Here is a 17,738-nt window from a genome sequence, read left to right as displayed (position 1 = left end):
AGATAAAACCATACTTAGTCACAGTCTAACACACACTCTCACACAGACAGATTTAAATGGTACCCTGCCACTTAAAAAAACACACAGGCATGCAGCTCTTATCTACGTTCTCTCCCCTTTAAGATAAAAGGCCCATTTTTCATCTTAGTTAAAGGAAACTGCAGCAGACATTGTTGTAGTAAAACATTTATTTCTCAGACAAGCAGGATTGGTTCAAAAACCCAAATATAAGATAAGACAAAATTCTTTAAATTACAACTCCCAAGTTCAGTAAACATCATTAGCCTGAAGACCTCCCCCAAGTTTAAAGCGCTTGAAGAAATAATTAAAACTTAAACAATACATTTGTCTGGACCTGTTAAACATCAGTCAAGCATATTTCTCTTATTAGGCAAAACAATTCATATGCAAATAAGCAAAGCAAAATTGGAAGACAGAACCCAGAGAAGTATTCTTCTGCTCAGGATTTTATTTTCTTCATGTGAGCTTCAGCAGTGAAAATATTAAATAAAATAAAGAAGCGAAAGGTCAGTCATGGCTTCCGGTAAATATCCAAAACGCTGCTTCCCCTGAAAAAAAAAAAAATCACGAGTCAAACTTATTGTTTAGGAGATGGACAGTCTAATCTTATTCTCTGTTTAGTTTGTATTTTTACTTTAGACTTAGACAAACTTTATTGTCATTTTAAATGAACAGAGTATACATTAAATAAAATTAAGTTGCACACAGCCAATTACAACAAAATGAGATTGCAATTATATATATTAAAAATAAAATACAATATAAAGTGCAGCAGGCGAGAGGACTTCACTGCACAGGATTATCAGTAATCACCATTCACTTGTGGGTTTTTCCATGGCTGGCTTTTGGGGCGCTTTCCTCCCCTCGGTTCTCAAAGAGGCTCCTCTTGCTGCTGATGTCCACATGTCTCAGGTCCTTCAAACAGAGAGAGGAACAATAATTATAGAGAAAGAAAATCAGAAAACAATAACACTCCTGTGACACCTATTGAGTTTTCCCCACATATTTAGATATTATGAAATAACTGAGCAGGAGAAACCTGAACTTGAAATTTTTGTTAAAAGAAATCCAATAAAAAAGAAGAAACAAATTAGGAGACAGCATTGAATATAAGACAACCGCATGAATATAAGATCACTTAGGGACTTATCACATCAAGAGCACATAATTACAGGGACATTGTTGCTGCATCTAGTAAGATGTGCTAGGGCCTACTCTGTTAGTGAGAGTAAACACTATGGTGAGATATAGAGAGCTGTCTGAGAATTTCAGAGAAAAGAGTTTAACACCTTATATATCTAATAATGTATTTAAGCAGGTATAAAACAAGTGGGAAAAAAGAAGAATCAAAAGAACAGAAGATTCAAAAGAGTTGCCACCATGGTTTGGTCATCCATGTTAGCATATTCTGATGATGAATGAGGATAAGAAAACAATGCTAAAAGAGTTTTAAATAAACAGAAACATACAAGAGGTGAGACAAGGTTGATTCTTTTCTAAAAGCAGTTCAGTCAATTTTTTTTTCAAGAGACAAATTTAAAGTTAGACTAGAGACATTTTTTTTAAACTGTCCATCAAAGATAAAACAAACACAAAAAAACAAACTAAAAGTTTCCACTTTTCCTAATGGGGATTCTAACAAGAAATTCACCACAATGAACCTAAGAATATATTGAGCTTCGAAAACCAGGAGCGACAGAGAGAAATACTCCAAATAGCATTGCTGCCCCCTGGCGTCCGACAACTTTAAGTGTGCCACCTTAGGCTGTTCCTTTCTTTCTATTGCGCTATTATTGAGCTTTAATGATATATATAAACCTCTTCCTCACCCACAGCGGGCAGACTCCCTTTTTTCCCCCAAGCTCGGGGACTCTACCAGAGGCCTTGGAGCTTGAGGGTTCCTAGAACTGCACTTTTTTGGCCCAGGATGTCTGATGTATTACCAGGGTTCTACTGTAACCACTCCTCCAGTTGTGGGTTCACTGCCTCCAGTGCCCCAATGACCACTGGCACTGCTGATGCCTTGACCTTCCAGGTTTTCTCCAGCTCTTCTCTGAGCCCCTGGTATTTCTCTAGTTTCCCATGTTCCCTTTTCCTTATGTTGCAGTCACCTGGTATTGCTATGTCAGACACAACAGCTTTCCTCTGCATTTTGTCCACTACTACAATGTCCTGTTGGTTTGCTGTTACCATTCGGTCCATCTGTATCTAGAAGTCACACAGGATCTTAGCTTGGTCATTCTCTACCATCTCTGTAAGTGTTTCCTACTTTGACCTTGGTGTTTCCAGCCCATACTTTGCACAGATGTCCCTGTACATTACTCCAGCCTCTTGGTTATGGTGCTCGATGTAAGCTTTCCCTGCCAGTCTCTTACACCTGCAGTTATGTGATGGATTGTCTCAGGGGCCTCTTTGCACAGTCTGCGCCTGGGGTAGATCTGGGTCTCTATTGCTCTGGTGTTCAGGGCCTGCTCCTGTGCAGCCATGTTGGGTGCCTCTATGATGTCCTTCAGTATGACTTTGTTTAGCAATTGGTAGAATATCCTGATATCTGCCACTTCGGTTATGTTTTGGTGCACATCCCTTCTAGGGGCTTATCCTCCCATGATGGAGCCTCCAGCAACTTTTCTCATTTTCCCCATTGTTTGAGGCATTCACTGAGCATGTCGTCTGTTGGAGCCTTGTCCTTGATGTACTTATGGATCTTGGATGTTTCATCCTGGATAGTGGCTCTCAAACTCATTGGTCCTCGGCCTCCTTCCTTACGGCTAGCGTACAGTGTCAGGGTGCTGTATTTTGCTGTACACACCCTCTGTGTATGGATATGAGCCTTTGTGTATTAACATCTGTGGCCTGTATCTCATCCTTTGGCCAGCTTATTATTCCTGCAGGGTATCTGACTACAGGTAGAGCATAGCTATTTATTGCCCGAGACCTATTCTTGCCATTGAGCTGGCTTCTTAGGACCTGCCTTACTCGTAGAAGGTATTTCGAAGTAGCTGCTTTCCTTGTCACCTCTTCGAGATTGCCATTTGTGGGATATTTATCTTGTATTTGTGTTTTACTGTAACACATTGGTTGTCTTATGGTAGGAGAGCACACTCTAAATAACATTTTGATTTGAATGAATAAAAGACCCTGCTTACAAGACTCAGTGGAGAACCCGGTTGGTTGCTCTTATTAAGCCAGCTGTTGATCCGGTCTGACATTCCCGATGCGAAATTTCTAAATTCCTGACAAAAACAAAGTTTGAGAATATTATTTTTACATCAGCACATTTGACAGTAGGACAAAGAAGTAGGTCAGTAGGATAATATAAATGTACACTTCTTGAAGTTCCAGGGCCAGTGCTGCTCTGTTCCTTCTGATCTTTCTCAAACAGGCCTCTTTTCCTTGAGACCTCTTCGAGGAGGACCAGAGTCCTCTGGGTCACATCCGCTGAGCGTGGAACGTCAGATCTCTGAACGCATACAAGTAGCAAAGAAAAAGTAGTCAGCAGGGATATCAATAGTATATTTAGGCTACAACGAGTGGACAACTAACTGCACTTCAACTTTAGCCGAATAATTACTAAGCAGGAGGGGGTAAGAGTGGCATGTAGCCTCTCTTTAAAAAAAACAACAAAAAACATTGTTTCTCCGTTAAAACATAGTTATAGGAATAAGCAAAGCAATCAACTCTGAAACAAAAATGCAACTTTACAAAATTGATAAAATATTACAGAGGATACAAAATAATAATTCCAAACTGAAAAGAAATTTTTTTTGGTTTTATGTCAATTACTAAAAATAGTCAAACAATCATTGTTTTACATATGTAAGAAAAGTACAGTCAGCTTACTCGAATATCTCATTTATCCTATAAACCAAGCTGATTATACTGAGGGACTGACAATGTCAAACGAGGAACATATGAAACAGGCTTCAGAAACAACAAATCAGGCAAAACTTTACAAGGGTAGACTTTAAAAAGTCCATTACTACTTTATAAAGACATTAGGTTCTAGAAAGCAGAACAGAAATAGGTTGATTTTATGTTTATTTCCATTTTTAAAATCTATTTTGTTCTCAATTTAGGCTAAGCAAGTTTTGAAGTCACTATTCGTACTGGTATCATCAGCTGCTGATGCAGCATGTTTTACATGAACCTTACAGATTGTGTAGATACAGACCTAACCAAAATACGTGTAAGAAAAAATAAAACTTAAGTAAGAGGTTGCGTCTACTGTAGCCAGAGCCTGGTTCATCGATAAGATCTCAAACTCCAGTCATTGCAATGCATCAAGGTTTTACTGTGGATGCTGCAGTGCTTCACTTTTACATCATTAACAAAAGTAACATATGCAAAGAATGGAAACAGATCAAAATAATAACATCTTTTTGAACGCATAGTAAGTGTTACATTAGAAGGAAAAAGATCCAAACAAAAGTCCAAAGTCAACATATTTGGTTAAGGTTCTGACCTGGGCTGCCTGAGCAAGCTGCTCCATCTTCTCCTTGATAGATCTGGATGAGACCCTTTGCCTAGAACTGAACATGCATAATAGATTTATGGACTTCTTTACCAAAAACTACAGTGGTTTAAACAAATATAATGTGTAATACAAAAAAAAGAAGAAAAATAAAAAAAATCTACTCACTTTCTCTGGAAAGATCCCTTATCCTCATCTTCATTTTGGTCCTAGTCAAAACCCAAACAGAAAATAGAGTCATTACTACAGTACAGTACACCACATTATTCTATTGAAAGTCAGCACTAAGTTCCTATGGATTGGTGCTGATGTATCTCTGCTAAAAATGAAGGGTAATATCCATCAGCTGAAGGTTTAATCATCCATGAGTAACAAACTTTTCATTTAAAAATATTTATTCAATTTCATCACTTTAGGTCAAATTTGAGACGTTCTTACCGTCTTCATTTCAAACTTCTTGGAGGCCATCCGGACACTTGCACTACAGTAAAACAAATCAGTCATCAATCAGATATCTAGAAACAGATACAAATAACCTAGGAATACTGGCAGGGTTGGTTCCTCACCTCCTCTTCAATGGCGAGATATCCTCTTCCTTTTTCTTCATCATCTATGTTGAAACAATCCTCTATGAGTGTCTGTACAGAATCCTTCACTTACTCTGTCTGGATGCTTAAGTTCTGCACATTTATCTGCTCTCATGTGATGTGTTTGGATGTTAACAAAGCAGGCAGTCAGCTTGTAAATATTGCTTCAGTCTTATCAACACCAGGCAAAAGCTTTGAGCAGCACAAGCAAATTCTGCCAAGCTGATGTGAGATTAACAGTCAAATTGGAAGAACTTAATGTTGGCATTTAGAAGGAAGAATGAATGTATTCATAGGTGTGCGTTTACCCTGAAAGATATGGTCCTGGAGCTCTGCCTGACGAAAGCAGGTTTGGTCACCTGTTCGAAGTTTCTGCTGGTTGAAGAACCGTTCTCACTGATCTGGGGTAAAGAACAGACGAGCTTCCTGCTAGATGTTGTGACATTTAAGATATATATATATATATATATATATATATATATATATATATATATATATATATATATATATACTGTATATATATGGGTTTTAGATGGTAATATATAGGCCTGAACATTCGCTCTCCACCAGGAGGTGCTGTTTCTGTAATCAAACTGAGCTGTGGTTTAAGTTAAATTTTATCCATTTTTATTGTTTTAATGCCACTATACAGTAAGTATCATGTGAAGTTGCACCACAAAGAAAGCAAAAGCTCCAGCAGTAGCTCTTTGGAAATCCATTTGACAAGACAAAAACAGGAAGCTGAGATGAAGCTGTAAATTGTGCCTTCTGTTCTTATATTAGTGTGTGTTTGTGTGTGGTGGAATACCGCCTGTGTGTGTCCATTCTGGACGGGGCTTTGAGATCCGTGAGAGGATGTGCTTTGGCAGGGCGAGGGAAAGGGATCCTGAGGGGATAAGGAGGCTGATGGAGAGCAAGGGCTCATGGGAGTGGTACGGCCTGATGGAGTCTTGTCCAGGGAAATAGAGACAGAGCTGCAACAGCAGAAACATGCAGAATTTCAATGATTATTCTAACATACATAAGAAATAAATAATTTAAAAAGTCTTATTTTATCATTATACTATAGAAATAACATTAACATGAACTTTATGCTTCTAAATATGATAATTGTTTCAGGCTTTAAGTAGATAAAACAGTGAATTTTTGTAATTATCTTGTTACTAACAGCTTTGTTGGTTTATGAAACAATAGAAATGTGTATTCTAATAAAAAAAAATTTACGCCCCACAGCCAACATTTACTTATTAGCTTAGATATACGATATAAATGAAAATTTCTGCTAACATTAACTGAAAGTCACTTATTAAAGTGAAGCTTTTTGTTAACCAACGATCAACAAGCTTCTGATAGAATTCTGGTTGATCTTTAACTGCTCTTCTTGGTTAGATTAGCTTAGATCATTCTATTTATTTAATCTACACTGGTTTTCCAGAACTGATCAAGCTTTAAGGAAGTGTCCACTCATTTTAAGCATGGTTGAGGTCAGGGCTTTCCAAAGCATTGTAAATCCTGATGTATGCATTCAAAACCCAATTTCCATATAAGTTTAGTTTAATGTTGGTTTAGAGTGAATAAACAGTTGTTTTCAAACAGCAATGATGTGCGTACCTCAAACCTGAGCTTTTGGGCCAGCATAGTCGCTGTTTAAGGTTAATCAAATTGCATACAGCTATTTTGTGATAACCAATACAAAAGCCCCTCCTTTAAAAGAATAACAAATTTAAGCTTGTTATGAAATTTACAACTACATTTATAGACAAATGAATGTCTTGTATGGAGAAGTCGTAGAGATCTGACAAGAAAATATCTGAGCTGTTTGGTCTCCATAACAATCAGTACAACTGATTCAGTACAACTTTTCAGTTATGTTATTTTGGTAGGTACATTTTGGTAAACATCTACATTTATTTATTTTTTTGCATTCATTAAATGCAAACATTAATAGTGCTGTTAAGATGCATACTAATAAACCTAAACTAAGAAATTGAATAACACAGGAATATTGCACAGAACAGCACAGTTTCTATAAAGGAACAGAGGAGCTTATTTAAATTGGCAACTTATAAACTAAATATACAAGTTGAATTAACTTGATTCCATTACTTGTTGCCAAATGAAGTAATTTGAGTAAATGAATGACCATGTATTTAAGAATGAAACTGTTTTTTTTTTTTTTTTTTACAGTTGGTAAATGATTAAGAAAATGAAAGATGGTGTGAGAGACAAGCATAACAGTGACCATTGTTGCCTCAAAGCAAACAAGGTGATCAAAAGAAGAACTTTGCTTATCTAACGAGAAAGCCAGAAGTATAAGACTTCCTCAGTCTTCCCACGCATAATCAGATCTTCAAAAACAGTATATTTGACTGCGTGAGAATCTCTTAATTATGAATAACAATAAATAAAGGATAAAAACTTTTTTTGGCATCAAGTTTAAACATTTTGCTTTAAATGTGTCATTACTTACACTTGCATTGCTTTAACTTAGGATATGGTTGCTTTCATTTGCTTAGAATACCTTAAAGAAATATTCATAACGTGGAAGCTTTACTTTTTTGTCATATTACAAACATAAAGTTCTGTGTTTCACTTTGTTTTAATGTAATCAAAGATGTTTTGCTATATACAAATGCAAAGCAGACCTGAAGGTGTAAAAATGTTTTGAAAAACATTAATAATTTCCTTTCCCTTCCAGAAATTATTAATGTTTTTCAAAACATTTTTACACCTTCAGGTCTGCTTTGCATTTGTATATAGCAAAACATCTTTAGCTGCAGTCAGAGCATCGCCAGCTATTCATCTAAATACCAGATGTGGGTAGTAACTAGTTAATTTACATAATTAACATAATAAAAAAAAAACATAAGTGTGAATTTTTTATTTTTAGTTCAGTAAAAATATGATAAAAGTATCTCCACTCCTATGTAAGTAAAATTTCTGGCTACTCCATCCATTTTGAGTAATTCACTATACAGGCTTGTTTTAAACAAATATGCAGCCGCCACCATGTTTTACTGTGGTGGTCATGTGTTCAGGCTGGTGGACAGCTTTAATTTTAAACTACTCTCAAGCCACCTTCCTCCAATATAGCTTTCTTTATGACTATCTTTTGTAAATGCCAGATTATTGGAGTACATGATTAAGAATTGTCCTTTTCTCAGACTATCTCCCCTGAAACTTTCACTTTTCCAAATTCTTAAAAAGCTGCAGCAGCCTTTTTGACAGCTCAGTCTGATTGGTGAATGGCTGTGTCTTAATAGGTTTACAGTTATCTCAAACTTTTCCATTCACTTGTAGTTTAGCTGATAGACTGAACAGGACACTGTAAGATGTTTACACACTGAGATACCGCTTTATAACCCAACGCTGCTATAAACTTCTTTTTATTGTTTATACTAAAGTGAACTATATTAGCTAGACAGGCAACTTTTGAACTCACCAAGGTGCACAACATTATTATTTTTTATATATTATATATTTTCTTCCCTCACAAGTCTGTGATTGTAATGTATATTATTTAGTATTTATTAATCATAAATAACTAGATAGGAATCAATATAAAGTCCAGTTAATAACCTGACAAACTTGCGAGCTGCGTTGGGGGCTGGTTTGGGTTCAGGTGTCGGGTCTTTGCTTGACGACTCCCCGTTACTGGGCTACAAAAAAAAGAAATAAAATGGAATACATTTAAATAAACTGAATAAATTCCAGTAGGCATAGCTAGCTATAGCAAACTGAATGCTGTAGATGTTTACATTTGATCACTGTTGTAAATGTTGTCTAAGCCTAAGTCTATCTGCAACACACTTCACATTACATAACAGTGTAATTATGTCCTAATTTCCAGTTATACTGTAAGTGAATGCACTGTATGTTTAAGACCAGATAAGGTTCAAATTATGGCTTTAAATATCTCTTATCAAGGGTTTAGAGATATTTTGCATATCCATTTGCTTCACAGAACAAGTGCAAGTCCAATAACTGAGCACAGCTATTCAGCATTTAACCTTAAACCTTCTTTGCATATTATCTTAATGCAAGAGTCAAAGTTTAGTTTAAATGACATCCAAAGACATAATTATGTATCTATTAACAATGCATTTTGCTTGTTTTACTGCATTTTCGCTAAAGAAGCAAGTTGATTGAGAGATCCACATTGTCCAAAACCCTCCACACCAAAGCAGAAACACAGTTCATATAGAAAAATAATTACTTTTTAATGTTGAGTTTGATAGCATGAGATAAAAGTGCAACACCTTGTCTACATGTTTGGCTGTACTGTATATTTTTCAGAACTAATGGATCAAATTATATAAAATGATGTGATGATCAACTAAATCCGGTTCAGTAACCTGTAGCCAGAACATAACCAAAAGACACTTTGCCGTAGTTGGCCTACGATAGCAATCAACATCCAACATTGCTTGATTTTGTTGCTGTAGAACTGGGAAATGATTAACACAACTCACCCTTTGCGTGGGGTAAGAAATCAGCCATACTAAGGTGTTACAGTTGTCAGAGCACTGCCAGAACTTTGAGACGTATAAATAACACAACTGTGACTCAATGGTTTGCCTACTGATTTTCCATTTGTGTTGTTAGAAGACATATCCAAAGGAAGGTCCAAAGGAAAATGTTTTATAAAAACTGGTTGTCCTACAAAAAACAATAAAATTCCTTTTCTTCCCAGATGTTGGGAGGACACCAGCAGTCCAAATGACATACACACATAAAGATATTAACCGTTAACACATTGGGCTACACTGTTTATGACAGTTAAACACAAAGAAATATCCCTGAAGAAAAGAAGAGTTACAAACCATCATATTACTTTCTGAGTTGTATGGTATCATAATAAGTATCTTTTTTAAACAAAAATGTATACAGTTTTCCAGCAGCTAAATAGTAGGGCAAACAGGTCTGTGAGCACAATTCTAACTCAATTGGACAAGTCAGATTCAAAAGCAGAATATCCCAAAGTGATGCTCTGTTCGGCATTAATGTGATCCCCCTCAGCCACATCATGATAAAAAAGGGCTAAACAGACAACATGAATCAACTCAAATATCTAATTGTTTGTCATGAAATAACGAGACATTAAGTCACTGATCCACCTAAGAAGAAACAAAGTAATATAAATGTTGTTGAAGTTCGATAACTTGGGCAAAATTGTACCTGGGAGTTCTGAAATACATATATTTGTAAAGTATAATTGAATTTAATTGAATAACGGAAAGCGTCTCAGGAGGGGGAAGCAGTGCTGTACCAACACTATTTATAGTGGGGGTGGTGTGCTGCTGACCCTGATTCAGGACGTCATGTGTCGGTGGGCGGAGTACTTCGAAGCCCTCCTTAATCCCACCAACACGTCTTCAATTGAGGAAGCAAAACCTCGGGGGCTCCGGGTCGGGTTCTCCCATCGCTGGTGCTGAAGTCACTGAGGTGGTTAAAAAGCTCCTTGATGGCAGGGCCCCAGGGGTGGATGAGATTCTCCCTGAGTACCTTAAAGCTCTGGATGTTGTAGGGCTGTGTTGGTTAACACGACTCTGCAACATTACGTTTACATCAGTGGCAGTTCCCCTGGATTGGCAGACTGGGGTGGTGGTCCCCCTATTTAAAAAAGGGAACCGGAGGGTCTGTTCCAACAGAGGAATCACACTTTTAGGCCTCCCTGGTATGGTCTATTCCGGGGTTCTGGAAAGGAGGGTCCGTCGGATAGTTGAATCTCGATTCAGGAGGAGCCCTCAGCAGGATCCTGGAAGGCGCATGAGAGTTTGCCCAAGCAGTCTACATGTGTTTTGTGGATCTGGAGAAGGCATTCCACCTTGTCCCTTGGGGGTGCTGTGGGGGGTGTCAGAGCCTGGTTCGAATTGCCGGCAGTAAGTCGGACTTGTTCACGGTGAGGGTTGGACTCCACCAAGGTTGACCTTTTTCACCGATTCTGTTCATAACTTTTATTGAAAGAATTTCTAGGTGCAGCCAAGGTGTTGAAGAGGTCCCTTTTGGTGGCCTTTGGATCATATCTTTTAGTCGCAGATGATGTGGTTCTATTGGCTTCATCAGGGCATGATCTATGACTCTCACTGGAGTGGTTCGCAGCCGAGTGTGAAGTGGTCGGGATGAAGATTAGTGCCGCCAAATCCGAGACCATGGTCTTGAGCCACAAAAGGGTAGAGTGCCTTCTCCGGGTTGTAGAGGATGTACTGCCCCTAGTTGAGAAGTTTCAAGTATCTTGTGGTCTTATTCACAAATGAGGGGAAGTTGAAGCAGGAGATCCACAGGCTTATTGATGCGGCGTCTTCTGTGAAGTGTGTGCTGTACCGGTCTGTTGTGGTGAAGGGAGAGCTAAATAAAAAGGCAAAGCTCTTGATTTACCAGTCAATCTACTATCCTACTCCCATCAATGGTCATGAGCTTTGGGTCATGACTGAAAGAACCAGATCCCAGATACAAGCAGCTGAAATTAGTTTTCCCCTTAGTGTGTCTGGGCGCTACCTTAGAGATAGGGTGAGGAGCTAAGTCATCTAGGGAGGACTCAGAGTAGAACCGCTGCTCCTTCACTTCGAGAGAAGCCAGTTAAGGTGCTTCAGGCATATGGTTAGGATGCCTCCTGGACGTCTCCCTGGTGAGGTGTTCCAGGCATCGCCACCAGGAGGAGGCCCAGGGGGAGACCCAGGACACGCTGGAGGGACTATGTTCCTCGGCTGGCCTGGGAGCACCTTGGGGTTCTCCAGGAGGAGCTGGCCCAAGTGGCTGGGCAAAGGGACATCTGGGCATCCCTGCTTAAGCTGCTACCCCGTGACCCAACCCGGGATAAGCCGAAGAAGATGGATGGAGGCAGGCAGGCAGGCAGGCAGGCAGGCAGGCAGGCAGGCAGGCAAAATTATAGGTGCTGGCAACCAAAGTTTGAATCCTGTTTGCAGCACGAGGGACAACAGGCATAAAAAAATGCCTAATCTGTTTGCTATTGAAATAACTTGCTGTTGAAATCACTGAAATAAGCAACTGACTGAAATCATATATTATAGGAAAGTCACAAACAGCTGAAATTGTGTTTTTTTTTTTTTTCCATTCCGAAAGTGGTTGCAGACTGCATTGTACACTGAAGCTTCCTCTAATTTATGATCAGTCAGTAAAACCCTCACTGTTTTGATTTTTGGCCATGCAACTGTAACAACAGTTTATCAATTTTGAACTTTCTTGAGTTACGTTGCAGGCCCATACAAGAGTTTCTCCAGTGGTTTGGCTGGAGAAGGGCAAGCTATTGTGGCTTTATCGCACAGGTTCCTTAGCAAATGAATGAAGAGGGAGCATAGTCGCCGCTTGTACGCCCAGCCCAGAATGACAATATGTAGTAGAGATCTGGAAGGAAGCGTCATAAGAAAATCAGGTCCTTTACAGATGTTTGACTGATAGATTGAGAAAGTGGGTAATTTAATTAAGTACAGCTTATTGTTAGATGTGCTTGGACTGATGGACAGCGCAGAAGCCTATGGTAACATTGGATTCAAAGGAGCAGGAGTACAAGACAAAAATCCACTGATCCACTTCATTACAGGAAACCAAATATACAGGATGTGCAAATAACCCCCTGCAACTTTACATAATAGCTGGCTGTAAGATGCTGACAGGATAGTTTGCACTCTTTGCTTGTTTTTAATCTCAATCTTCAACTGCCTCTTGTAGATGGTTTCACAGCTGTCAAGGTCTTTGTCCAGGTGAACACCACACACACAACCTCCACTTCCTCTCCCAGAATGTTATTAGGATGCAAGTTATTTATTTTCTTCCGAAATCTGCAGTCATTTCCCTTCTTGTGGCCACGTTCATGATCAGATGACTGTTTACATATCATGCCAAAGTGGTCCACCAGCTACTTCTACTTAGCCTCTTGTCCATTTTTGATACACCCAATGACTGCAGACTCATCTGAATATTTCTGCAGATGACAAGACTCTTTGTTGTACTGGAAGTCAGACGTGTACATAGTAAAAAAAAAGGTGAGAGTACAATCCCCTGTGGTGCCCTTGTGTTGCTGACTACTTCATTAGACAGTAGACATTTCAGTTGAACAATCTGTGGTCTGTTTGCAAGGTAGTTTTTGATCCAGGCCTCCAACTAAGGCTTCTGAAGTTTCTGGCAAAGAAAATCCAACTGAACTATATCAACCACAATGGAGAAATCAAAGAACATGATCCTCACAGTGCTGCCTGCCTTCTCTAAAAGACAGTGGTTTTATTGAAACAGGTGTATGATGGCATCTTAAACGAAGCAATAAGCAAACTGCAGGGGATCCTGATAGCTACTTGTTTGCTTGGTAAGGTGAACCAGCAGAGGTGTCTCCTGGTATGGGATGTCAGGGCAACAGGCTGAGTCTTTTTTCACTGCAACCATCTCTCGGGTCAGGCTAAGGTGGAAGCAGTGCTGTATAATTCCACAGAGTTGCTCTACAGAGTACTTCATAACTCTGGTGCTGATACTATTAGGACTTGGTGACTTATTTCAATTCCTTCTCTTCACTTGCCTCTGCACTTGCCTCTGCACTTGACGTCTCAGGACAGAATATTGAAACACCATCATCTGATCTGGCTGACAAAAAATGTATTGAAGCAGGGGTCCCATGGCAGAGGTGGAAGACAAAATATTTAAGGTGTGACGGAGAAGATTTGGGTCAAATGAGTGTGAGGTGTTGCTTTGACTGTGCAGGAGAGAAGTATCCTGAGCGTGTTCCTGAACTGAAACTATTGAAGAATATATTCAGTTAATTTGCTCTGTCCAGACTTCTATCCTTCTGATCCTCGTTCTGCTTGAATCCTGTGATCTTCTTCACCCCTGAACAAACATCTCTGATGCTGCTCTACATTAGCTGGTTTTCCAGCCTGTTCCTGTATTTCTCCTTGCTTTCTATTGTATTGTCAGCTGATTCAGCTTCGGTGAGTTTTCTATAGTTTTTTTTTTTTATTCTCCAGTGAGAATTGCCTTTTTTTAAATGATAATGGGAGGTGTTTCCATCTCTTTGTGTGACCATGAAGAGTTTAAAACAACTCGAGCAAGTCTAATTGCTTTCTGTACTTCCTGTGTACCCAACCTTATGTTGTAATCCCTTACATTTTATCTTAAGAAACCACTGATTGAGCTATGTATGCGGTCATCCTAACATAATTAGACTGTTGGCAGCTACCTGCCTATACATTATTAAGTTTTAAATATTGATATCCCTAAACACAGCTATCTTATGTGGGTTTTCACCTTTTATGTTACTTTCATTTCCTGTAGCTTTTATTTCATGGTTTGGTTATCATAACCTTCAGCTCAATACAGAAAAAAACACAATAGAAGGCTTCACAAAGTAAAGCTTTGCTGCAGGTGTGCTACAATAACTCCACCCTTCCTTTTTGGCTAAGAGATAACCTCTACATGATAAAAAAAACATTGCGAGCAGTAACTGGGCTTTTGCATAAAGACTCTTCTAACCACATGTTTTCCCTCTAATTCACATAACAGTCATTGAATTTGGTTTCACTGAAAAATAAAAGTTTTTCTACTTACTTGTGTTTTTGCACTGTTAGTTACAGTTTTGCTGTTGCTGATGGGACTGTAGGAAGTTGTTTTAGCTGGTGGTTGTGGTTTGAACACACTGCCCTTCTCCTCATCCAACTCCCCAAGAAGCACCACCCTGCCATCTCCTTCCCCTCCTTCTTCTCGGCTTGCATCCAAATTACCCTCCTCTTCCTCTTTCTGTCGTCTCAATACCTCCACATGTCTCATCCTCCTTTTTTCATCACGGACTCTCAGCATCTCCACAAAGTCCAGCTGCATCTGCTCGATACTGTGAACATCATCACATACACACATGTTTACCTCTGGATAGCTTTCAGAGAGCACTTGAAAATATGTCCTGTCAGATTTCTATAACAAAGAGTTGTTCAGTCATTTCTTTCTGTATAAAGACTGCTTAGACTCCAGATACTCATTTGTGGGTGCCTTTGGCAGTTTTTCTTGCTTTGTGGTATAATATTTTTGTGTGTTTGAAAGATAAAGATAGCAGTCCATAGAAGCAAAGCTGTCAAATGTTCAAATTATCTTTTTGTTGCTCAGTTGTATTTACAAAAAATAAAACTAGAAAAAAATAATAGGGCTTAAGACAGATTGTTTGGTTATTTAAGCATCATTTCCACCTGGTTTGTCCTTGAGATGTCTCACTGGACGATTCAGTGCCGGAGATGCCGCCACTTGTTGATGGCGTTATTTTGGCAGGGCTGGTGTCTGCATCTTGTTCAGCAGTGCTGCTCTTCACCCTCCTCCTTTTCTCCCTCTCTGCCTCCTCCTCATCCTCCATAGTCCACTGACGGGCAAGGCTGATTGAGAATGCATATGGGAGAAATTATGTTATAGCATCAGCAAATATTAAACTGATAATGAAACAATGAGATCAAATTTGAAAACAGGAAGCATGTGTAGAAAAACAATGACAAGGAAAACTAGCCGTCCATTTTGGCTATATTAAAATGAATGATTTTAGTAAAAGCAACTGTTACACAGAACCTGTTTTACTTGTTCAGCTTAAAAGGCAAATTTTATCAATTGACTCAGCCTATCACAACAGAACAATCAGTTAATTACAAAGCAAGGCAAAGAGCAACATAAATACGGAGCTACCCTCAGTTCAGTTTTGAACACCTGTTTTAACACTCAAACTGTAAAATTTAGGTGTAAAGTTAAAATAAAGGAAATATTTACCCAGATGATCTAATTTCAAAGTTCCAATCTTTTGTATTCCAGAGTAAAACCAAAGCTTGAACTTAGGTTTAAATCAAAGTGTGGGAAGTGTCCCTTTAAGTTAACAACAGGTGTCATTGTCCGTTTTACAAAAAAAAGGTAGAGTTAGCCTTACCTGGATAGAGCGGACCAGTTTTTCCGACTGATAGACATGTTGGGAGAAAAGCAGAAAACTTTCCAGTTCACTGAGATGACCAGAAAAAAAGTCAGCAGACTGGTACTCTGACAGAGGCAGTAAACTTAGAGTCTGTGTTGCACAAAGCAGTCCACCTTTAGCCGGGTGCAGTACATTGAAATGTCACATGACCAGAGAGGTGAGTCTTCCACCTGACGGAGAGGGGGAGGTGGAGAGAGAGGCACACTCTCCTCTCCTTGTATGGTGAAAGTAGGTCTGATTCATACATTTACGTATGATTATCAATATAACATGTATAACATATAACATAACAATATGTATATCTTATGAAGTTACAGCCAAAATTTGGCTCTAACTTCATTAGATATACATATTGATGTTAACATCAATATTGTTTACTCAGTTACTGTATATGCGTGTGCATTTGTGTAATAATGATCTTATTACAATATAGTAAATAGAATGTTGTTGTAAGTAGCAGGGAGACTTTTCACACTTTTATTGAGACTGTTTGCTTTACCGTTGGAGGCCACACCTTCCCTTGTTGTGTGTCGGACTCTGACCCTATCTGAGTCTAAAGAAGAGAGAGAGAGAGAGAGAGAGAGAGAGAGAGAGAGAGAGAGAGACACACACCATTACACACATACTGCCCATCACATCAAGGTTCCAACATCTCACCCTAAACTCTGCAATTTAAGAACTGACATGCTGATGAACAACCTAAAATTATGGAAAATCTTTGTTTTTTATACTGTATTTTTGTGCAAAACTAAACCTGTTTTCTTGATGTTTAAAGAAAAGTCTCTTTTAGAGTGAGATGCTATCAAATAGAACTATTTGCATGTGACTCTTCAGTTTCTGCAGCCCAACATTTTAACTTTGTGCATTCCACTTATGTCTGAAATGTTTCTTAAACCAAGAGTTTTAAATATATCATTATATATTATCTTTTATAGAATAAGACATATGAAAAATCTTTATTTCCAAATGGCAATACCATTTACACCCAACCATGTAAGTTTTTTTTCTTCAAACAGGAAGGAGGATATTATGTTTTATGGAGATACAAAGCAAGCAGCTGTTAAGGAATCTTGTTTAGCAGAAAATGTTCAACTGCACAGCCTCTGACAGATACAGCTTTTTACTGCTGTGTAAAGCCTTTGTTAATATAAATAAATATAAAAAAAAAACTTTTCCAAACTTAAAGTCAAACATTTCATGTTAACCTGTTTTCAAAACAATATTTTCACCGTTAGGCAAGTCCTTTCTCAGTTTTTATTTCTTTTCTTGTGAAGAATCAAATCTATTGTGTGTCTTTCCAATCTACCGAAGAAAAATATTTATATATATATAAAAAAAATGTGACTTTGAACAATTGAATAAATGTACATTTGGAAACAAAGTGTGTCCTTACTTTTCCAAAAAGTAAAATATTTTTAGATAGTTTCTCTCTGACAACAGCAATATGTTAAAAAAAAAAAAAACAACAACAAAAAAACGACAGTAACCAATATTTTACTTTTAATGGTGTGGATACTTTTTGATGGATTTAATTTTCACTGTAAGGTTATAAAATTTTTGCAAATTTTATAACCTTAACATTCTTTGTTAAACACAATAACCTATTGTTCTAATACATTTACATTGTAAAAACAATATAAAAGATGCATGGAGAATCTTTGCCATAGGAACAAATATACCTTTTGTTTTCATTTCAGACATTTATGTGTAAATGAAAATC

General features: G+C 38.2%; 1 protein-coding gene across 2 annotated transcripts; it reads right to left on the bottom strand.

The window, feature by feature from the left end:
* Positions 1-182: 182 nt before the first annotated feature.
* Positions 183-16,155, bottom strand: lad1 (ladinin 1). 2 transcript variants are annotated; one of them, XM_015400001.1, is made up of 14 exons: positions 15,977-16,155; positions 15,261-15,440; positions 14,632-14,911; positions 8,659-8,738; positions 5,888-6,053; positions 5,388-5,480; positions 5,059-5,102; positions 4,931-4,973; positions 4,661-4,701; positions 4,484-4,550; positions 3,347-3,481; positions 3,168-3,254; positions 835-936; positions 183-569 (listed from the first exon to the last, which is right to left on the bottom strand). In XM_015400001.1, the coding sequence occupies exons 1-13, from the start codon at positions 16,012-16,014 to the stop codon at positions 838-840; spliced, it is 1,353 nt and encodes a 450-aa protein (XP_015255487.1). In that variant the 5' UTR covers positions 16,015-16,155; the 3' UTR covers positions 183-569; positions 835-837. The 2 variants fall into 2 exon arrangements, with proteins under 2 accessions (XP_015255487.1, XP_015255488.1); XM_015400002.1 differs by lacking the exon at positions 5,388-5,480.
* Positions 16,156-17,738: the final 1,583 nt, after the last annotated feature.

This window comes from Cyprinodon variegatus, unplaced genomic scaffold (genome assembly GCF_000732505.1).
Source record: "Cyprinodon variegatus isolate N-32 unplaced genomic scaffold, C_variegatus-1.0 Scaffold1065, whole genome shotgun sequence".
NCBI classification, from domain to species: domain Eukaryota; kingdom Metazoa; phylum Chordata; class Actinopteri; order Cyprinodontiformes; family Cyprinodontidae; genus Cyprinodon; species Cyprinodon variegatus.
The sequence above is the reverse complement of the archived record's forward strand: the minus strand, read 5'-3'. Positions and strand labels throughout refer to the sequence as shown.

Coding starts and splice junctions, on each gene's coding strand:
- lad1 (XM_015400001.1), bottom strand. CDS start 16,014: ATGTCTATCAGTCGGAAAAACTGGTCCGCTCTATCCAG. Junction 5,481..5,887: donor AGAATGGACACACACAGGCG/GTATTCCACCAC, acceptor TCTTTACCCCAG/ATCAGTGAGAACGGTTCTTC. Junction 3,482..4,483: donor AGCTTGCTCAGGCAGCCCAG/GTCAGAACCTTA, acceptor GTATGCGTTCAG/AGATCTGACGTTCCACGCTC.